The sequence below is a fragment of the Muscardinus avellanarius genome, assembly GCF_963383645.1.
Source record: "Muscardinus avellanarius genome assembly, chromosome: X".
In the NCBI taxonomy this organism is placed as follows: domain Eukaryota; kingdom Metazoa; phylum Chordata; class Mammalia; order Rodentia; family Gliridae; genus Muscardinus; species Muscardinus avellanarius.
In genome coordinates, this window is record NC_137792.1 from 5,388,312 (window position 1) to 5,411,047 (window position 22,736).

A 22,736-nucleotide genomic window follows, 5' to 3' on the forward strand; every position below is an offset into this window, starting at 1 on the left:
AAACAACAGTATAAGACCAGGGTCATTATGATCTTCATTTTATTTTATTATTATTTTAATAGCATTATAATGTCTTTCTGGCATGTGCTAGTAAATGAATTGAAGTTAATGGGCCTAGTTTTAAATGACCTTTTTAAAAATATTTTTTATTGAAAGTTTAGTCATTCATTTTAATTAATTTTCATTGGTGTGATTGATGGTAACATATTCATACATGCACACAATGTACGCCACTTGTTCTGTTTCCCTCCCCTCATACACGATGGTGAAATTCATTGTGATGCCTCCATATATGCACCTAACATTGGGTCTGTTGTGGGGAGCCATTAAGGTTTTCCCCTGAAAGAATATTTCTGACTCAGCTGTCTGTCCTTCACCCAGAGTCAACAAGGTTTGGGGTCATAGAAAGTTCAAAGTAAAAGGTCTGAGAGAAGCTCAGGTGGTGATGGCACGAGGGTATTGATTGACCTGCCCACGATGCATGTGCTTTGGATCTGTCTTTATTGTATTGAGGTGGTGATACCATGAGGCTATTGATTGACCTGAAACTGCATAAATTCTTCAAGAGAAATAAACCCGGGGTCAGCCCAATAGAGATTGGCGACCCTCCCATGCTTCAAGAGAAATAAAGCCGGGATCAGCCAGTAGAGATATTGACCCGGGAGTGGACTGACGATCCTTCCATGCTTGAATTAAAATTCTTTGAATTGAAGTCTTTCATCCTCACTCTTCTCTTCGGAACCTGTACTTTTGCCAGCTGGCTCCAGGAGTCTGTTTCCTTCCCCAACCCCGCCCCCATTTTCCCTTCTTTCTCTCCTTTTCATGAGATGCCCCCTTTCTTTCCTATTTTTTCTCTCTAGCTTCCAATTATGAGTGAAAACACGCAGCCCTTGATTTTCCAAGTCTAGCTCATGATCTTTATTTTATTTTATTTATTTTGTAGTTCTGAGGATGGAACCCAGGGGCTTTTCTACCTCGGGGCTACACTCCCAGACCTATTTTATACTTTATTTGGAAACAGGGTCTCACTAAGTTGCTGATATCCTCACTAAGTAGCTGAGGCTGGCTTCGAACCTGTGCCATCCTCCTGTCTCAGCCTCCCAAGCGCAGGGATTGCAAGCGTGCACCACCATGCCTGACTTTATATTTTATTTTGAAACAGGGTCTCAGTAAGTTGGGGAGAGCCTCACTCAGTGGCTGAGGTTGGCTGTGAACCTGCACAATCCTCCTGTCTCAGCCTCTCAAGCGCTGGGATTACAAGCATGCGCCACCATGCCCGGCTTACGATCTTCATTTTAAACATAACAAAAACTATCACAGAGAGACTAAACACTTGTCCAAGGTCAGAAGCCGCAAGATGAAAATTGTGGGGCTGGGCCATGGAGAATGGATCCCAGGGCTCACCATCTTCTTGAACCACTGGCACTAGTGGTAGTCACTTCTGCAGAGGGGTGCTGATGGTGGTGGCATTTATAGCTTTTAGGCTCTTGAAGGCTTCTGCATCCTTGGGCTTTTTAGGGGGACGGAGAAAGAGGCACTGATCAATGACATAAGCGTGGAGATGGAGCGAAACAAGAGAAGACCTCTAACGACGTGTCTCCCAAAAACTTAGATCCTGGAGTGGACCTCTCCATTTGAGGGCAAGAAAATTCCAAAGGTTCATACTTCAGTAATGGCTTGTGCCTGACACACAACTACTTATGCTTCAGGGCTGCCCTTGCTGCCCCACCATCTACTCTCCTCATCCCTGATAAACCACAATCTGGAAAGGAATCACGGCTCTAGTGCTGCCTTCTGCGCGATAGGACCTGAGACACAGATCGGTATCTGGCCATCTTTCCCCAACGCGTCCCTCCTCGCTCTAGCCCTTACTTATTCTGGCCAGTGAAACTCTGGCTCATCCAGCTCCCTAAGCCAGAAAACCTGGAGGTCTCCCAAGATTCCTCCCTCCTTCCCCTCCTTCATCTCCAATTGGCCACTGAGTTTTATGGATTCTATTTCATAAATCTGCAATCTGTTCATTCATTAAATATTTATTGTGTGCCAGGAGTATACAATGATGAACTGGATGAGAGACATCCCACCCTCAGCTTCAAGGAGCTTACCATCTTAATGAGGGCATCTTGCAAATGAGCAGCCCATTCCACAGCAGAGCAGTAAATGCAAGCAAAGGGTGAGCGCTGGGAAGGAACACTGGAGGGGTATGTGATTCCTCTTGGGAAGCCCGGGGGATTTTCTCTTGGCAATACCCAAGCTGTTCAGTGCAGGCTGTGGACCAGAGCTTTGGTGAAGCGGGGGTGGGGGGAGTGCGAATTTCTGGAGGCCAGAGCAGAGTGCTGTGTGGAAACTGGCAGTGTAACGGGACTGCAGAGCTTAGCCTTCATGCCGCTCCCCTGCTGGGCCTTAATCCCCAAACCCACCGCCCAGAGGTTTTCCACTCCTCAGACAGAAATGGTCCAGCCTCGCCTTGGCTGTCTCTGCCACTTGTCATTCCTTCCTCTTGTATTTACCGAGACCCCTTCCATGCAGGTACCCCCTGTCCACATCGGCCTCCAGGTTGCTTCCAGTCTGAAGGGAGTTTTTGATCTACTGAACACAGACCTGGAGGGAGCAATTCCGGGAGTGCTGGCAGCTGACACCTAAGATGTTAACGACCCTTTAAGGACCCATCTGCCTCACCCCGTCACTTGGGGGCTCCATGCCTGCCACCTGCTTGTCCTCTCAGAAGGATGACCAAGTGTTCTGTTCACTACCCAGAATGTCCTCCTCCACCCCTCGCCTCGGGCCACAGCCCGTCTGCAGCCAGCTCCAGCATCGCGTCCTTCTCGCGTGCCCACACTCAGCAGCGCGCAGATCTATCCAGGGGGCCAAGGCGCGCGCGCGCGGCCGGGCAGCTCCTGGGGGCAGACGCCATCCGGCCTCCCCGGCGCCGGGTACCCATCCCAGACCGGCTTTCTCCCTCCGCGCCCCCCACGCCCCGGCCGAAACGCGCGCTACCGGGGTGACCACTCCGCGCGCACGTGGGCGCAGCCTGGAGATCGCGGGCACCCCTTCCCATGGGTGCGACCGGGGACGTGCTGCAGGAAGACCTCGGCCAGGGGGTCGCGCTCCCCGCCAGCACCCCACCGGGAGCCCCAACGGGGACGGGCGGGGGCGCGCCCGGGCAGGGACGCGCGCACCCGGCGGTTCCCAGGTCCCCGCAGTGGCGCGGGGTGGCCGGAGGAGGGGCCGAGGGCGGGGCGGCCACAGCCTCCGCCATTCGCGGCCCCCCCCGGCCGCCGAGCACCGCCTCCCCGCCCTCCCTTCCCCACCGCGCGCGCTCCGCCCGCCCCGGAGCCTCGCCCTCCGCCACGATGAGCAAATGAGCGCAAGCGAGGGCATGAAATTTAAATTCCACTCAGGGGAGAAAGTGCTGTGCTTCGAGCCTGACCCCACCAAGGCGCGAGTGCTGTACGATGCCAAGGTGCTGCAGCGGAGGGACAGGGAGGAGGCGCGGGCTGGGGACCCTGGGGATGGGAGGCAGGGGCGGGGGCGGTCACGGCACTGAGCCGGGGGAGCGGCCGGGCTCCTCGGCCTGCACTGAGCCGCGCGGGCAGCAGGGGGCGCGCGAGAGACACCGCGCGCGAGTCGGGGCGGGGGGCGTGGGGGGGGGGCGGGCTGCTTCCGCTTCCTCTTCTGTCAGTGTTGCCGTGCGCACGCGCGGTCGCTAGGATCCGGCGCCTGTTTAAGCATTCGGCGCCAACGTGGGCCGTGGGTATAGGTGGTCTGTTGTCTAGTGTCACTGCTTTGGGGATAAATTTCTTATCCTGTGAAGTCCAGTGTGCCGCGTGGGCTCCTTTGGGACGCCCAGGTCGTCTGACCCAGGTCTTAATCTTTAGATCCTGAGTCTGGTCTCCAACCCGGTACTTTATTACTCTGGGGTTTCAGATCGACTCCTACCTGGGCTTTGACTCCCATTCTTAAGGCAAGGTTGGCCCAGCACCTTGGGCTCTCAGGCCCTTGCAGTACTGATGATCACAATCCCCGAAGGATTTGCGTGGGTCTCCACGTCTTTAGGCAGAATCGCGCTGGGGCCCACCCATCTTATAGCTCCTCAGATCTGTGTGGCAGACAGATATAGCACCAAGTTCTTTTTGAACCTCTAAGGAAAGTGCATTTCAGCGCCCCGGAGTTGGGCCGGGTCTCTAGAACTATCGGGACAAAGACTTTGGTGAAAGAGACAGAAGATGCCTGGGGCTGGGGGTGGGGGGGTTGTCTCAGTGAGGACTTCCCCAAGGTCTCCGGCTGATTACATTCTACTTTTTTTGCCCCTTTCTTGTGGCCCTAGTCTCTGTTTTCTGAGTTTCTTTGCCAACTCCCCTCCCGCCCCGCTCCAGAGTCTCACCGAAGAGATAAGCAGCACAGGCTGCAACAACGTTTACCCCTGAATTTCCCTTGAGACAACCGGGAGGGGAGGGGAGGGATGTCCGTCTCCTGAGAACCCATCAGGGCCCTGGACTTAACAGCCTGGGGGACTACAACTCCCAGAGGTCTCAGGGCTATAGCTCTCTTGTCTGGTTTGGACTTTCTTTAGTGACATATCCGCCGGCCAATGGCTTCAGAAGCTTCACCCAGTCTCCAACTCAGAGACCAATCACGACGTGGTTGGACGGATGTTTCCTATTTTGAGGCATCCACTCAGGAAAAAATGGTATTGAAAGAAAAAATGTTTCTGTCCAGCTCTCGGTCTAAAAGAGGAGAGAGTGATTTCTTTCCTATTAAAAGGGGGCTATGATCTAGTTTCTTGATCTAATTTTCTGCGTGTTCTGCCGTTTGTGGGCAATATTTCCTGGTTTCAGATTGTCGATGTTATTGTTGGGAAAGACGAAAAAGGCAGAAAGATTCCAGAATATCTGATCCATTTTAATGGTTGGAACAGAAGGTGAGTGTATGTGCTAAACCAGAATGAGTATTGATTGTTGTTGCCGCACAAGAACATTGCAAACTTCCTTAAGTGTAGAAACACTTGTAGGAAAGTTTCATTTCCTGTTTTAGCTTTGTTCTCAAAGCCTGCCTATTCTGAGTAATGCTTACTTTTAAGTCCAGTGTATTTGGAATCTTTGTGTGTGAGTTGGGAAACCCCGATCGTTTTGTGTCTGATTGAGTTATTTATTTTTTCAGTTTTGTGCATCCTGCTTGTGATTTTAAAGTTTCGAAAACGTCAGTAATTCTGGGGCACTTCAATTCCTTGAGGTGCTTTTAGCGTTTGTTTATATCGAATGAAAACTGAATTTTACATCATGTTCTTGTTTTTGTTCAATTAGCTGGGATAGATGGGCAGCCGAAGATCATGTGCTTCGTGATACTGATGAAAATCGTAGATTACAGCGTAAATTGGCAAGAAAAGCTGTAGCTCGCCTGTAAGAATGCAAAAATCATGTTATAAATGTTATTCAGTGTGCCTTTCTTAGTGTTTTTTAATCTTTCTGCTATAAAAGTAATGAGTATTAAGTAATTTTGCATATTCAAAGTGTATAAGTGAAGAGTGCTTGTTGTCTTCTAAGTAACTGCAAGGTTTTTCAGAGTGTTTATTGTATAATATTCTAAAGTGGAGAGTACCATTTATATTCTTTTTTTGTGTGTGGTACTGGGGGTGGAACCCAGGGGCTTTTCTACCTCCGGGCTATACTCCCAGACCTATTTTCTATTTTATTTGGAAACAGGGCCTCACTAAGTTGCTGAGAGCCTCACTAAGTAGCTGAGGCTGGCTTCGAACCCGTGCGGTCCTCCTGTCTCAGCCTCCCAAGCACTGGGATTACAAATGTGCACCACTATGCGTGGCTATATTCTAAAGTTCAAAGTTTGAAATGTTTTAAGAATTTGTTTCTTTGTGTCTTGTTTTGATCCCAAGACTCAGACCAGCCAATGTCCAAATCAATTCGAGTGTGTTTACCTTTTTCAGGAGAAGCACAGGGAAAAAGAAGAAGCGCTGTAGGCTGCCTGGGGTTGACTCTGTCTTAAAAAGCCTCCCTGTTGAAGAAAAAGATGAAAACAATGAAAATTGTAAGTGACTTGACTGCATTTTCTAATCTCTTAATACTTTAAGACCAAAGGGAAGATTTGTTGAAATTCTAGAGAGGGAAGAAATTGGAAACTCATCATGTACAGATGACCCCCATTTTAGGATTTTTTGACTTTATGATCATGTGAAAACATACCCAAATCACCATTCTGTTTTTCACTTTCAGAAGAGTATTCAAAAAAAATTGCATGAGCTATTTAACATTATTATTAAAAGTGTGCTAACAAAGCACTTTTAATAAAAGTGTGTTAACAAATCACACTTTTATTTTGTGTTAGAGGAGTTTGGCTACCTGTAGGCTAGTGTAAGTGTTCTGTGCATGTTTAAGATAGTAAGCTACCATCTGTGGTAAGATCAGTGTATTCAATGCATTTTCAACTTGGGATATTTTAAACTTATGATGGCTTTTCTATCATAAATTTAAGGGCATCTTATTGCTTTCCCTAATATGTGAAAGCTAGGGTAAATGGGGTCATAGAGGAACTCCAGGTGAAGAAAGAGATCCTATAGAGGAGCAAATAAGACAACCTAACTCTGGGGACGGGAGGTGGGGAGAGGGAAACTCTTTAAAGCGCACAATGTACTTATTCATATTGATGTCAACCACTAAACCAAGCATGGGAGGGAGGGACGGGAAGGGGAGGTAGTGAGGTGGGGACTGGGTGGGGGCTGGCTGGGTGATGTGTGCATTTATGCCTACACAAGTTTTTTACTTCATTATGGTGTATAAATACAATGGACCAATAAAAAATTTAAAGGAATCTTATGATATATCTCACTTTTTTATTTTTTGGTGGTACTGGGATTCCTAGAAACCCTTCTACCTCCGGGCTACACTCCCAGACCTATTTTTATACTTTTTTTTATTTGGAAACAGGGTCTCTTACTCCGGCAGCTGGCTTCAATCCCGCGCGATCCTCCTGTCTCCGCCTCCCAAGCGCGGGAATTACAAGCATGCGCCACCACGCCTGGCTCACTTTTGTTTTTGACAACTAAAGTAGCAGTCAATAAAAGTCAGTTAGGCCTGGAGTGGTGGCAACTGCTTGTAATCCCAGTATTTGGGAGGCTGAGAATCATAGTTCGAGGACAACCTCAGCTATGTAGTGAGGCCCTTTGCAACTCAGTGAGACCCTGTTTCAAAATAAAATAATAAAAAGTAGTGCTGGGGATGTCACTCGGAGGTAGAATGCCCCTGGGTTTCATTCTTAGCACTGCAAAAAAAAAAAAAGGTCAATTATCAGTGTCATAGTTTTGACCTCTGTCATCTTGAAAAGTGAATTCGACACAGGGTCTTTCTCATGGTCAGTTCTCTTCTTGGTACCACTTGGGTCTCGCCTTTACTTATGAATCCAACAGAAAACCACGGGACCCTAGCTGACAAGCACCTTCAGATCCCTGGCTTGTATGGCTTTTGCATCCATAGAAATTGGTGTCTGGTTAGAAAAATAGATTTTGATTCAAAAAGGTCCAGTGTTCGTGTTAGCATTTGAAATGTATGCAGCGCTTCGGGCCATTATTCTTAGTAAGTTACGCACTACACCTACCGATTTACAAAGATAATGGTCAGTACGTTATGTAATACAAGTTTGCCTGATGTTTTTGTTTCATCTAGCCGTAAGCACTTCCTCTGATGAGAGTGGAGAAGAAAAGGATGAAGAAATAAGTGAAGAAAGTGATATTGAAGAAAAGACTGACGTGGTATCAAAAGCTTTTATCCTAAAAACTGTCTGTGGTATAGATTGTAGTACCAGATCTCGTGCTCACATTCTCTAGCTGTGAAATATTTTCTAACTAGACATTCGAAGGCCCAATGGTATAGTTTTTAACTTGTCTTTAAAGAAAAATAACCCTGATTTCTAGCCACCATATGAGCTCCTCGGTGATCACTTACATTTAGGAACTGTTTCCACAAATTATCTCATTTTACAATCAAAGTGGAAACTCTTGTTTTGTAATGATTAATTTTTAAATGGAGAATAACAGAGTTCAGCCTCTCCTGTCTGCTTTCAAAGTTAACATACACCCCAAAGGGAATCTTAAATGGTGAAGAAACACAGTAAGCACTTATTTACCGAGTAAACATCTGGTTAATGCCCTGAAACTTTTGGCCTGTAACATAGTTTTAATTAGAACATGTAGCATGTTGACCATTAACTGCATTTGTTTCCTTGCGGTCTCTTATATGTTTGCCTACCACTGGCTAGAGATTCTCATCTTAAATAATTATCAATGACATTGTGATGTTGCAGAAAGAAGTAGAGCTGCAAACAAAAAAGGAAATGGAAGAAAGAACAATAACCATTGACATCCCTGATGTTCTGAAGAAGCAGCTGGAGGATGATTGTTATTATATTAATAGGAGGAAACGGGTATGTGGGAACGACATGGAAACCAGCCTTGTCAGAGTGCTTCCATTTGGCTGTATTTTGTAGTTATGGTCTCGATCAAGAGGCTTGGGGGAATGAACTGTACATGCTCAGTTTTTTAATGAATCTGTATTTTTTTCTTTTTTCTTTTGGTTCTGGGGCTGAACTTTCTACCTCCCAGGTATACCCTTAGGCCTTTTTATTTTGAAACAGTGTCTGGGGCCGACCTCAAACTCAATGTCCTCTGGTCTCAGACTTCCAAGAACCAGGATTAAAGGCATGCTCTACTGTGCCTGTCTTGAATCAGGTTTTAATGTTTGCTGATAATGGTGCTATTCTACGTGTGTGTGTGTATGTGTTTGTGTTTGTGTGTGTGTGTGTGTGTGTGTGTGTGTGTGTGTGTGTTACTGGGGACTCTAGGGGCATCCTACCACTGAGCTACATAGCCATCCTTTTTAATTTTTTCATAAATTCTTGCTGAGTTGCTGAGGCCGGTCTCAAACCTGTGATCCTCCTATCTCAGGCCTCCAAGTAATGAGATTACAGACATGTGCCATTGTATCTGATGTTGATGATTAACTTAAAAACCCATGTGGCCTTGGTTGCCTATTCAAATCCTCTAGGGAGTTTTCCAGAGTTCTTAATGCCTGGGCTTCATGATTGAGAGATTATGTCTTAATTGTTCAGTGGTGGGTGCTTTGGGGGCTTGACTCTTAAATGATCCTCAAGTTCTTCTGTTGGAGCACTAACATTGAGAAGAGATGCTTACCTTGATTCAAAAAGTAATATTGTAAGCCAGGCGTGGTGGCGCACGCTTGTAATCCCCGCACTTGGGAGGCTAAGACAGGAGGATCATGCAGGTTCGAAGCCACCCTCAACTGGCTTAAGAGACCCTGTTTCCAAATAAAATATAAATAGGTCTGGGAGTGTAGCCCAAGGTAGAAGGCCCCTGGTTTCGATCCCCAGTACCACAAAAAAAATTGTATTCAACATGAGGATATGATCAGTAGAAGGGAAAACAGATCAAAGAACTTCAGAGCATTGTTTTCTTTTTTTTTTCTTTTTTGCAGTACTGGGGATGGAGCCCAGAGGCATTTTACCTCTGAGCTACACCTTCAGCCCTATTTTTTATTCTTTATTTTGAAACAGGGTCTCACTGAGTTGCAGAGGGCCTAAGTAGCTGAGGCTGGCCGTGAACCCAAATCCTTCTTTCTCAGCCTCCCAAATGCTGGGATTACAAGAATGCACCACCATGCTCAGCCCCGGAGCATATTTCTTTGCAAGCCTTTATTCAAGAAGAATTGGCTTTATGTTTTAGTTAAAAAGTGATAGAGACATAGCCACTCCTTCTTGCAAGGTATGATTTACTGCAGTGGGATACATATAACAGATATCCATATTTTTGTTCACAGTTAGTGAAACTTCCATGCCAGACTAATATAATAACTATTTTGGAATCCTACGTGAAGCATTTTGCTATTAATGCAGCCTTCTCAGCCAATGAGCGGCCTCGACACCATCATGCTATGGTCCACGCCAACATGAATGTACATTATGTCCCAGCAGAAAAGAAGTAAGTATTGGTGTGCTTGGCATTTTGTGGTTCTCTCTGTGTATTAAAGAAGCAGCTCTCATTTAGAGTAAGTAAGACCTTTCTCCATTCAGTCGTTTTGAATTTATTTAAATTATTGAATAACTTATAAGTAACTTGTTGAATGATTAATGACATGACAGTGTTGTCACTTTTGTGAAATATTTGAAAACCTTTCGTTTGCACATCTGGCGCGCATGCGTTGATGTAGCAGCGCATCGGTGCTGAGTCCAGTGTTTTCGGTGATGTCATTTTGGGCAGTGGAAACTTGGGTGAAGGAAATTTAATCAAAGCTTCTTTGCAAAAAGGCCTTTATTCGAGTCAGAGTAGCCTTCCTCATATCCTGCCTTGGCCACACAACTCGACCGGAGCAGAGTCAGAGAGGTAGAATGTCAGGGTGGCAAAGGCCTCAGATTCTGTCCACCTGTCCTCTGTCAGCCCCACCGAGTGTTTGGTGTCTGTCTGTGTGTATCATTGAACCGATTCATTTGCAGTAAATGGTAATGTACTTTCTATATTTTTATATTTCGTAGGTCTGTGTTCCTGCTTAATCCTTTATTGTTAGCATCTGTGAATTCATTTCATTCTGTTTATGCGTAGGTGTGATCTGTCATGTCTGGGTTTAAAAGTCTGCCATAAAACTCGAGAATATTATGCTAAGCAAGATTAGCCAGTCTCAAAAACTGAACAGTGATATGTTTTATATGTGGAAGCTAGACAGAAACTGGGAAACAAGACTGATGGGGTGATAGATAGGGTTTAGGGGAGAGAAGAGGGGTGACAGAGATGTAAAGAACGTAAGTTGAAATCAGGCTACACACAAATAAAATTATCAATTAACCTCAAAGACATGTATGGGCAGGGAAGGGAGGGGGTGGTACCGGAGGGAAGAGCTCCAAGGGTCGTGTGCATGTATGTTCCCACCACTCTATACCTTAATAGGATATATAAATACAATATACCAAATAAAAGTATATTTAAAACATCTGTCATAGTAAAAATGTGCAACTTCCCTGTGAAATCGTAGAAAGTATTTAATCTCTTTTTGAATTCTTCCAGTGTGGACCTTTGTAAGGAGATGGTGGATGGATTAAGAATAACTTTTGATTATACACTCCCATTGGTTTTGCTCTACCCATATGAACAAGCTCAGTATAAAAAGGTGACTTCGTCTAAGTTTTTTCTCCCAATTAAGGAAACTGCCACAAACACTAATCGGTAAGTTAGATAGTCTGAACTTTCACCCCCAGATATAAGCATTTAAGTATTAAAATATATTTTCAAAGAGTTGAGTCTCATGCCATGGGGGGGTCAGTGTGTTTGGAGGAAGGGAAAGATTGACAGGTGCCCACTCTGGTGCTTTTGCTTTGATTTTCCTGGGCAAGCTGTCATTATTCATTTTCTCATAGCTCTGAAAGATTTTGCCACGTGGAGAGTCCAGGGTAGAGAACTTAGGTGGGATTATGAGCAGCTGCCCCGCGCTTTTGGAAGACAGTGGGGCCGAGGGGGAAGAGAGGCCAAGAAGGGTGCAAGCTGTAGGCTGGGGAGACTTCTTTGCGAGCCTCTCATGTTTGCATCTGTACAATGTAATGCACATCTGCCTCCCTGGTGGTTAGCAGTAATTAAGAATGTTCACAAGCGGCCAGCAATCTTCAGCCCTCAGTGAAGGTTAGTTCTTGGTCTGCGATGTCAGTCTTATTCCCCTAAAGTCCAAGCATGGTCCATTCTCTTGGGGGAAAGGGGAGTCCCCCACCCTAAAGTCATTACCCTTAACTTTGGTACTGTGCTATCTCCCGGACTCTTCTCTTCCTGAAAGGATGGCTTGTTGTCAGTTCGATTCATCCATCTGTCTTAAACCACTTACCATGTGCTTTTAGCTACCACTACCCCACTGAACACTCCCGCCAAGGGTGCTAATAACCTCCCACTTGCCACACGCCGGGCTTTGCATCGGCCACCTTTCCCCGCCCTCCCCTTCTCCTTTGATTCCATGGCTCCTAGCCTTCCTACTTCTCCCTCTGCCTCTCTCTCATCTCTCTTTGGTGGCTTTCCTCTTTTCTTCCTTTCCCACGTCAGTTTCACCCTGAGAGGCCTTTCAGATTCAACAGGGACCGGAGTTCAAGTTCTCATGGCTACTCCAAACATGGCAATTTCCAGTGTTTAGGGTCCGTGTGATGCTTATGACTGGACCATGTGATGCTTGTGATTTTTTCAATTCCTGATGGCAGTTTTGTGATGAGGTGATACAGTGTTACTTATTCCTAGGTCCCGGTTTCCCAGCCTCAATTCTAGTGATTGTTTGACCCGGATCTGTGTAGCCGGGCATGTCCTGTGTAATGTAGGATCTTTAGTAGCATGTGTGGCCTCTACTCACTAGATCACAGTAGCCCAACTTTCTCAGTTGTGACAACCCCAATGATCTCCAGACATTGCCAGCTGTCCTCTGTTAGGGCCAGTTTCTTCCCATTCATGAGCCACTGATTTAAGAATAGAGAAAAGGAGCAGGTGAGTGCTATGGCGCATACCTGGAATTCCAGTACTTGGGAGGCTGAGAAAGGAGGATCACAGGTTTGAGGCCAGTGCACAGTAACTCAGCAACACCCTGTTTGAAAATAAAAAAAAAATAAGCTGGGCATGGTGGTGCCTGTGTGTGATCCCAGCATTTAGAAGGCTGAGACAGGAGGATCACAGTTCTCGGACAGCCTCATCTACTTAGGCCTTTTGCAACTCAGTGAGACCTTGTTTCAAAATAAAAAATAATAAGCCGGGCATGGTGGCGCACGCTTGTAATCCCCGCACTTGGGAGGCTGAGACAGGAGAGTTGCACAGATTCGAAGCCAGCCTCAGCTGGCGTAAGAGACTGTTTCCAAATAAAATATAAAATAGGTCTGGGAGTGTAGCTTGGAGGTAGAAGACCCCTGGTTCCATCCCCAGTACCACCCCCCCAAAAAAAAAGTGGCTCAGAGAAAGAATGCCAAGGGTTCCATTCCTAGTATTGCAAATAAATAAATAAATAAATAAATAAATAAATGACTGGATGTATAGCTCAGAGGTAGAACCCCCCCACCTTGGTTCAATCCCCACTACCACACACCGAAAAGCGGGCATCACAATCTTTAATGACAGCGGTCATGGAAAGAATTAAAATGACTTAACGTATTCACTGGCTCTAGGAAGGTTTGTGATATGGCACTCTGGGAGTTCGTAGATGAATAGCCCTTCTTGAGTTAGGAGCTGCTTTCCAGTTCTGGCTTCGGAAGACCATTTATTTCAGCAGCTGTCAGGCTCTACAGAAGACTCCAGTAATGGTGTGTGACCTTCTCGTTCTTACCCAGGAGCCAGGAGGAGCTCTCCCCTAGCCCACCATTGCTGAATCCATCCACCCCGCAGTCCACAGAGAGCCAGCCTACGAGTGGGGAGCCAGCCACCCCCAAGAGGCGCAAAGCTGAGCCAGAAGCCTTGCAGTCGCTGAGGCGGTCCACACGCCACAGCACCAACTGTGACAGGCTGTCTGAGAGCAGCGCCTCACCTCAGCCCAAGCGCCGGCAGCAGGACACGTCCTCCAGCATGCCCAAGCTGTTCCTGCACCTGGAGAAGAGTAGGTTCAGTCCCATGGGCCAGGCCCCAGTTCTCTGTCTTCACGTGAGCATGCAGTGTGTGTGATTCTGGGATGTGACCCAAGTGTTGTTAGGTCGCTGGCTTTCCAGAATGGGAAACCGAGCCATAGAAAGACAGCAGCTAGTCCTGGGAGCAAGGGCAGTAAGGCCGTGCAGAGGCAGGGCTGGGCTTCGCGCTTCGCTTTGCTCACTGCTGTCCACCACTTCTTGTGAGCAAGTTGAATTATTGGAAATCTGTGGGGGAGTTTGTAGTCCTAATGAAGCATTCTAGTGGGTCATTCTGTTTTTATTCTTGCTTTTGAGCCCTACTTTAAAAATTCTTAGCCAGGAGTGGTGGCGCACGCTTGTAATCCCAGCATTCGGGAGGCTGAGATGGGAGGATCACGGTTCACAAACAGCCTCAGCTACTTAGTGAGGCCCTTTGCAACTCAGTAAGACCCTGTTTCAAAATAATAGGGCTGGGGGTGTAGCTCAGAGGTCGAATGCCCCTGGGTTCCATCCCCAGACCTGCAAAAGAAAATTCTTTAATGTGCTTTAAAAATCAGGTGTTGTGTTTTAGCAGTTCTTTTGAGATATCCACATACCGTGCAATTTGCTCACTTAAAGTAGATTTCAGTACATTCAGAGTTGTGTGGCCATCATCAAAATCAGTTCCAAAAAGAAATCCCACATGCATTAGCAGTCATTCCTCACTTGTCCAACCTGGCATACCCTAGGTGGCAACCATTTAATCTTTTTATCTCATAGATTTGCCTACTTGGGGGCATTTTGTATCGGTGGAATAATATAGGATATGGGTTATTAAGTAATGATTGAATGAAAACTCTGAAAGTTCAGCTAAGAAGAGTAAAAGAAAAACATACCTTTAAAAAAATGTTCTAACTGGGTGTGGTGACTCATGCCTGTGAATTGGGAGGCTGAAACGGAGAAGGTCAGGTTTGAGACTAGCTTCAGCAACTTAGCAAGGCCTCGTTTCACATTACAGATAAAAAAGGTGGTGTAGCTCAGAGGTAGAATGTCCTGGGTTTAGTCCTCAGTACCCAAAATTTAAAAAAAAGTGTTGCTGCTGCTGCTGCTCTCCTCCTCCTCCTCCTCTTCCTCCTCTTCCTCCTCCTCTTCCTCCTCCTCCCTCCTCCTCCTCTTCCTCCTCCTCCCTCCTCCTCCTCTTCCTCTTCCTCCTCCTCCCTCCTCCTTCTCCCTCCTCCTCCCTCCTCCTCCTCTTCCTCTTCCTCCTCCTCCTCCCTCCTCCTTCTCCTCCCTCCTCCTCCCTCCTCCTCCCTCCTCTTCCCCCTCTTCCTCTTCCTCCTCCTCACTCCTCCTCCCTCCTCTTCCCCCTCCTCCCTCCTCCTCCCTCCTCCTCCTCTTCCTCCTCCTCCTCCTCATTTTTCTTCTTCGTCCTCCTCCTTCTTCCTCCTCTTTTGTTTTTCCTTGACATTTTTTGTTAAGATAAAATTCACACATAAAGCTAACCATTTTAAAGTGAATAACTCACTGGCAGTCTCATCTCTAAAAGCTTCATGGAGATGTAATCCCCTTACCCTACAATTCACCCATTGAATATATACAGTACAGTGTATATTAACTCTTTAACGTATCGTAGAGTTGTATAACCATCTCCATAGCAGTCACTCCCATCCCCCCCTTGGCAGACGCCTCACAACACGCATCTACTTTCCATTTCCATGGATTTGCCTATCCTGCGCCCTTTCATAGAAATGGGACCACACCGTATGTGGCTCCATTCATTAAGCATGCTTTTAAGACTCATCTATACATTCTAGCATGTATTTCTACTCTTTGATTTGCTTATTCTATTCGAGGTGTCATCTTTTATAAGGCAGAAGTCGTACCATTCTGAGAACTAACTTGAGATGCTGCTGTTTCTGATGATCTTGACGATATCCTTTAACTCGGTTGCTGGCTAACTTAATAATTAATTGCACCTTTTCCTTTTGAAGAGACTCCTGTGCACAGCAGATCATCTTCCCCCATCCCTCTGACTCCGAGTAAGGAAGGGAGTGCTGTGTTTGCTGGCTTTGAAGGGAGAAGAACTAATGAAATAAATGAGGTAAAGAGTTAGTGTTTGATGTTTGTCTCCAATGACGCCTTCACCATTTGAGGTTGCTCAAATCCTGGGTGCTTGAAGCATCCTGTTGCTATCGCTCTCAATATTAACAAAAATGCTCACGGTATTATGCCTAGCAGTGTGTTACTCTTATCAAAACTGAGAAACTTGGTAGGTTTTCAGCCCTCAAGGATTTTATCTTTTAAATAAGTGCAGTACAAGCTTTTTGTGCTAAGTGCAAGAAAGTAAATCCTTTAGGCTTTGTGGGCTACATGGTGTCTTTTAAGACTAGTCAACTATAAAAGTAGCCAGTTTGCTGAGCCCTCCTTTAGACATCTGGTTGTCCTCCATTAACAATAATCCTAATAGCCATCCTTTTGAGGGTGTGCTACTGCAGGAGCCAGCCGGCAAAAGTACGGGTTCCAAAGAGAGACGTGAGGATGAAGAATTAAACTCTTAAGAATTTGATTCCAAGAATTTTTTTTTAATTCTAACGTGGAGGCGGCGCCATCCTACTCTCTACTGGCCGACCCCTGCTCCTGGGTCAATATCTCTACTGGCCAACCCACTGGCTGACGCCTACTTCTGGGTCAATATCATCTCTCTTGGGCCGACAATGGGTTTATTTTTCTAGAGGTATTTATACAGTTACAGGTCATTCAGTATCCTCGTGCTATCACCACCAGAGTACAATAAAGACTGATCCAAAACACATACATTATAGGTAGGTTAATCAGTACCCTCGTGCCATCACCACCTGGTCTTCTCTCAGACCTTTTACTTTGAACCTTCTGTGACCCCAAACCTTGTTGACTCTGGGCGAAGGACAGTCAGCTGAGTCAGAAATGTTCTTTTTAGGGGAAAACCTTAATGGCTTCCCACATGCTACATCATGTGAACATTGTGTCAGACACTCAAACGCATTACCTTGAATTCCTGAGAGCACCATTGCCACCACGTGTCCATTTGATAGATGGAATTTTTTTTGTGTGTGGTACTGAGGATTGAACTCAAGAACATTCTAACTATGAACTATACCCTCAGCCCTATTTTTTTTGTGGTACTGAGGATGGAACCCAGGGGCATTCTACCTCCGAGCTATATCCTCAGCCCTACTTTTCATTCTTTATTTGGAAACATGGTCTCACTGAGTTGCAAAGGGCCTCACTAAGTAGTAGCTGAGGCTATCTGTGAACCGCAATCCTCCTGTCTCAGCCTCCCAAATGCTGGGATTATAAGCATGCACCACCACGCCTAGCTCTATTTTTTATTCTTTATTTTGAAACAGGATCTCACTAAGATGCTGAGGCTGGCTGTGAACCTGCGATCCTCCTATCTCAGCTTTCCAAGTACTGGGATTACAAATGTGTGCCACTGTGGCTGGCTCAAAATTTTCACTTTAAAGCTTTTTTTTTTTTAAAGGGGGCTTAGGTAATGTAGCTAATAGGTATTTCAGGGGTTCAGAAGAAGTCTTCATCCTGAGCGAGTGGGTAAAACTCTCCTCCAGATTCATTCATGGATACTGGAAGCCAGATAAGAATGGCGCATAACAAGAAAGAAGTACAGCATGTTTGATTTTTTTTTTTTGGATCCCATGAGCCTTGGTCAAGGTTTCTCCCACAGGCTGGAGTTGACTGACCCCTGATAGAGAAGTTAGAAAGCCCAGTTTGTGTTATGATAATTGTTGAGGGTAGATTAAGAAATTCTTAGTCAGAGCAGCCCCTGACACTCTCATTTTTCAAACTTGGTGACACTGCAGGTTTTATTCTTTAAGGGAAATATTGTTTCTCTAGACATCTGAATAGTCAGGCAAGGTCGTTTTCCACTCTGGTCAGTGGTGCGAGTCCGCCCTCTAGTGGTTGTAGGCGCTGCTGCAGGCCATAAAGATGGGCGCTTTCTGGTAAATGGAGTTGCGCAGACTTCCACAATGACTAAAGAGACCTTAGTGAGCTCCTCTTCCACGAGCTCCTCTGTCACCGTGTTTTAAAAGTGAGATCAGCCAAGCACAGAAGGAGAAGGTACATATGTTTCCTCTAATATGCCCAAACTAGGGAACGTAGAGGATACCGGTGGTACTCTAGGTAATGGAGGGGAAATACCAGCAAAGCTTGAATGGAAAGATAGGGGAGGAGGAAGACTGAACTTGATTAATGAGGGTCTTCATCGAATATGTGTAAAATTATGAATATGGTATGGTTACCCTGGAAAATCATTGGTGGGAGGGGGGAAGGAAAAACAGGGGTGGGGGGAGAGTGCACCAAGTATAGTTTAAATGTATGCCATTTATGTTCAATAACAAATAAAAAATACAATAAAAAGGGCCTTTTTTTCTAATGTTTCATGGCTTTCTCTCATGCTGCTCACCACCTCAGTGCATCAGGGAAGGGTCTGGACACTGCTGGTTAAGATCCAAAGGTGATTGCTGTGCATGAGGTTCCCTCCTCTAGAAACCTAAGTTTTTCCTGCATCAAATACATCTTTAAGCCAGGCGTCGTAGCAAATGCTTGTATTCCCAGTACTTGGGAGGCTGAGACAGGAAGAAGGATTGCAGGTTCAAGGACAGCCTCAGCAAGTTGTGAGATTCTGAGCAACCTAGAGAGACCCTGTTTAAAAACAAAATTAAAATAAGGTTGGGGGTGTAGCTCGGAGGTACGCTGCCCTGGATTTAATCTCCAGTTCCACACACACAAAAATCTTTGATACATAGGAGATTATGTCCTGCACTGAAATGCAGAACTGAGTGGATACGGTATATTTGCTTGTAAATAGCTAAAGAGCCTGCTTTGGCACACACTGTATACACTTCATGTCTCTGATAATTGAAAGTTGCTGTATGGTTCCTCAGAGTATCAATATCAAAGCGGCTTCAGCTGTGGCCTCTGGGATGGGATAAAGATGCTGAAATATTTCTGCCCTCAGTGTTCCACATCCAGTACAGAGGGTGGGGTGGGGGAGTCTTTGGAGAGTCTGGAGCCACCAAAGCAGGAGCTGAAGTGAAGCTCAGGGTTTGTCCTGGAGTCCCGCAGCACCACCGTGGTTCCTTGTGAGCTGCTGCGGCTTCATCTTGTCAAGTGGATTAAGTCAGCATTTCGGGTATTTGGTGCTTTGCCTCTGAGGGTTTCCTTCAACCTGACTATTTCCCTACTAAAGTGTATAGGTTCCAAAAGGCAAAAGAGCAACTCAGTAGATAGAGTAGGCTCTAGGTCTTTGATTCGCTGAAGTCGTTCTAGGGAAATCCATTAAAGAGTTTGACATACAGCTTGTACTTTAAGAAGAGCCCTGAGTTCATCCATAGGTCTGAAGTTTGTGTAAAGGTAAAGAAACCAGTTAACCAGCTTGGAAGTCTCTTTTCAGGGGTTAAAGACTCAGATTAATTTCTATAGAGAATCTAATTGCAAGAAATTAGAGAATTTCAAAAGAATCAAAACATCTTTGGTTGCTGGTTGCAAGAGTATATGCCTGTAATCCCAGTAAGTACTTGGAAGGCTGAAACAGGACGATCACAAGTTCCAGGCCAGCCTGGGCAACTTAGTTAAGACCCTTAGCAACTCAGCAAGGCACTGTTTCAAAAACAAACAAACAAAAACGAAACAAAACAGCAAAGTGTTATGTGTGTAGCTCAGAGGTAGAATGCTCCTGGATTCAATTCCAAGTACAAAAACCCCAACCCTTTGGTTTACTGTTGAATACTTCATTCTCTAATGCAGCAGGATTTGAAATATAGGAAAAAGAGTTATGTGAACAAATCAACAAGATAGCAACAGTTAGTTATAGGTAGCAGCTGTTGAGAATTAGCTCAGATATTTCCTTAATTTATTTTTAAGTGATTTTTGTCCTCCTTTCCATTTATTTTTATAACTTGGTGTTTAGTTTGATATGGTGGCATGTTTGTTTTTCTCTACATATAACTTGCTATGATAAGATAGAGGTGCGTCCATTAGGAATAACCAAAGCATTCAATTCATGTTTTTTTCCCAGGTTCTCTCCTGGAAGCTTGTGCCCGACAACTATCCCCCAGGGGACCAGCCACCTCCACCCTCTTACATTTATGGGGCACAGCATTTGCTGCGATTGTTTGGTAAGGATCCCAATTCCCATGTCCCCTCTTCCAACTTTTCATATAGCATTGTTTTTTTGCTCTTATTAGCACATGTACATCTGTGGTTTGTGCTGGAAGTATCTGACTAATGTGCACACTTACTTTCCATTTGGGGTTCTCAGAACATCATCCAGAGGTGACCTCTTCAAAGGAAAGGCATTGAGTAATTCCTGAATTGCATGAAAATCATGCTTATGATATTTGTATCACTGTTGTATCTTGCACAATAAGCGTTTCTGTTTGAGAATGTGGGTATTCATTTTAGCCAAAACAGAAAAGGAGAGACCTTGATGATCCCAGAGAGTGTCCTACGTGTCGTAAGATTCTTCTAATTGGAAATGTGTTTGTCTTTATTTTAATGCAGTAAAACTTCCAGAAATCCTTGGGAAAATGTCCTTTTCTGAGAAGAACCTGAAGGCTTTATTAAAGCACTTTGATCTCTTTCTGAGGTATTTTTATTACTCTGTCTGAACTTACATTTGCTGTTATATATGTGACTTTTCTAAACTTCAGCGCATGTGGAAGGCAGCTGTGTAATATTTTAAATGGTAGCAGTGTTACCTAAGAATTGTAGGTTCTAACAGTAATGGAAATACAGGGCGGTTTTTGATATTTTTTGTGTTTCTTTCCTAATTTCTCCATTTTCTGAGTCCAGGGTTATTATTATACAAAGGTAAATGTTTTCATGTCACTGAGGAATCCAGTTGGGTAACCTTGTAAGTGGAAAAAACCATTTTTTCCTCCTAAAATAGAAGTGATTGAGACGGACAGTAATGTAATTTCACTTTTTTTTTTTTATTCTGGAGTACCTTACGCTTGGACTTTGCTTTGTGGCCCGTACACAAAGTAAACTGAATATTAGCATTTGCAGGTTGTATTTTTGGCATTTAGGTTAGAGTGAAGATAAATAACCCTTAATCTGTGCTGACATTTCTGAATTTCGAGAGACGTGTTGATTCCTTCACCCGACGAAGCCAGTCATTTTCTTACCAGAATGTGACAATGTGACCTGATGAACTGCGCCCATCCTCACGCCCTGTGTTCTGGCCCATTGGCAGCATCCCTCCCTCCTATCCTGATGTCTCTTGACCACTCCCTTACACTGGGCTTCAAGGCCAGTATTCCCCCTGCCTCAGCAGCTCAACCTAGCTACCTGACCTTGTTTCTTCTCTTAGTTTTGTTTTTTATGTTTAAACATTTTGTACTTGGTTTTTTTTTTTTTTTCAGTACTGACAATTGGACCTGGGGAATTCTATCTCTGAGCTACACCCCCAGTCCTATTTTTCATTCTTTATTTTGAAACAGGGTCTCACTGAGTTGCAAAGGGCCTCCCTAAGTAGCTGAGGCTGGCCTCGAACCGGGATCCTCCAGTCTCAGCCTCCCAAATGTTGGGATTACAAGTGTGCACGCCAGGCTATAGTTTTATTGATACATTGTAATTATACATCTTAGTGAGATTCAAAGTAATACATAAATAGAAGCTCACATCAGTTGCTATATTTCCCTTGGTATCCCTCTCTACTCCCCTTTCATCCCTCCTCATATATGTTAAGCAGGTTTCACCCTGACTAATTAGGATTTTAGGAAATAACTTAGAAGGATTTACAAGTATAGTAAGATGTTTTGAAATGCATTCAATAAAAATGTATTCAAAGATAAAATGTTATAAATTAGCTGGGCATGGTGGCACTTAGCTGTAATCCCAGTATCTGGGAAGTTGAGACAGGAAGATTACAGGTTCACAGCCAAACCCAGATAATTAGGCCCTCCACAACTTAGTGAGACCCTGTTTAACAACAAAGAATAAAAATTAAGGCTGGGGGTCACCGATACCTCCACCCCAAAAATATAAGTTAAAATCAAATGACTCAATATTGGCCTTAAAAAGAGGTGCAGTCACAGACATAAAAAGACTTAGCTGTCAAATGAATTTTTGACTCTGTTTTTTTTTTTTTAATAAAGAAGGTATTGCATGCTTTTAAGAATTTGGGCAGGTAGGAGGTAGCTGGTAAAAACAGCATGAAACAAATTAGCTCACTAATTAATATTGCACACTTGAGCGTGTTTTAACATTTGGTGGCAAAGTCGTGTGAAGTTTGAGTCAGTAATTTCATCTGTATATTGCAGACTCTTGAACGACCGGACACACCTTAACATCTTTAGATATGAATAGCTTTTGATATGGCAAATTAGGACACAAAGAGCTATTGCATTCAGTTTTTTACTTTGCTCAAATAAGGAACGTTAGTTTAAGTGACTGAGTCTTATAATTTGTTATAGTTTTTACAGTTTGAAAAATAAGAAAATAGGCACTGGGGTTTAGCAGAAGTGTTGATATAATCAGACTGCCACCTAGTGGAGTTCAAGTTCTGATTTAGGTTCTAGTACACTTGATGGCAAAAGGGATTCAGATAAATGGTGATTAACAGAAGCCAGATAAGTGTGACGAAATGAATCATTACATCAAAATCAAGGTTATAGTAATTTTTCTTCCAGTTGATCGCAAGTTAATATTTTGCCTAATGATAGTCAGCCCTGAATGTGAGGCTCACTGGGTCCATTTTTTTTTTCTTTTTTGTAGGTTTTTAGCAGAATACCATGATGACTTCTTCCCAGAGTCGGCTTATGTTGCTGCCTGTGAGGCACACTACAGTACGAAGAACCCCAGGGCAATTTATTAAAGTTGGAATGGTTCTGAAAGAACATCTGCTCTGTCTGGCTTTATGTTCTGGGCCCCAGGTTAAGAACCAAGAAAATGGTGGAACTTCTTTCCAGAGAGCTCATCCACCAGGCCCAATCGGGAAGGCTCTGCTATCTGAGTTGCCCCCACACCTTAGTTATTTCTGTCCAGAATGACTTCCTAGGTGCCTAAACACGTTCTGAAGTAACACTTGCGGCTCCACGGGCCATCTGTGATGGCAGAAAAAGAACAGTTGT

At 44.7% G+C, this 22,736-nt stretch overlaps 1 protein-coding gene across 3 annotated transcripts; it reads left to right on the forward strand.

Moving 5' to 3' along the window:
• Positions 1-3,361: 3,361 nt before the first annotated feature.
• On the forward strand, positions 3,362-22,480 carry MSL3 (MSL complex subunit 3; the record flags this gene model as incomplete). Of its 3 annotated transcripts, none has more annotated exons than XM_080719101.1 (13): positions 3,362-3,463; positions 4,839-4,921; positions 5,304-5,399; positions 5,942-6,042; positions 7,674-7,759; positions 8,311-8,430; positions 9,840-10,000; positions 11,078-11,236; positions 13,354-13,616; positions 15,594-15,703; positions 19,679-19,778; positions 20,164-20,248; positions 22,381-22,480. In XM_080719101.1, the coding sequence occupies 13 exons, from the start codon at positions 3,362-3,364 to the stop codon at positions 22,478-22,480; spliced, it is 1,566 nt and encodes a 521-aa protein (XP_080575227.1). The 3 variants fall into 3 exon arrangements, with proteins under 3 accessions (XP_080575227.1, XP_080575229.1, XP_080575228.1); XM_080719103.1 differs by having other exon boundaries at positions 5,945-6,042; XM_080719102.1 differs by lacking the exon at positions 3,362-3,463 and adding an exon at positions 4,592-4,690.
• Positions 22,481-22,736: the final 256 nt, after the last annotated feature.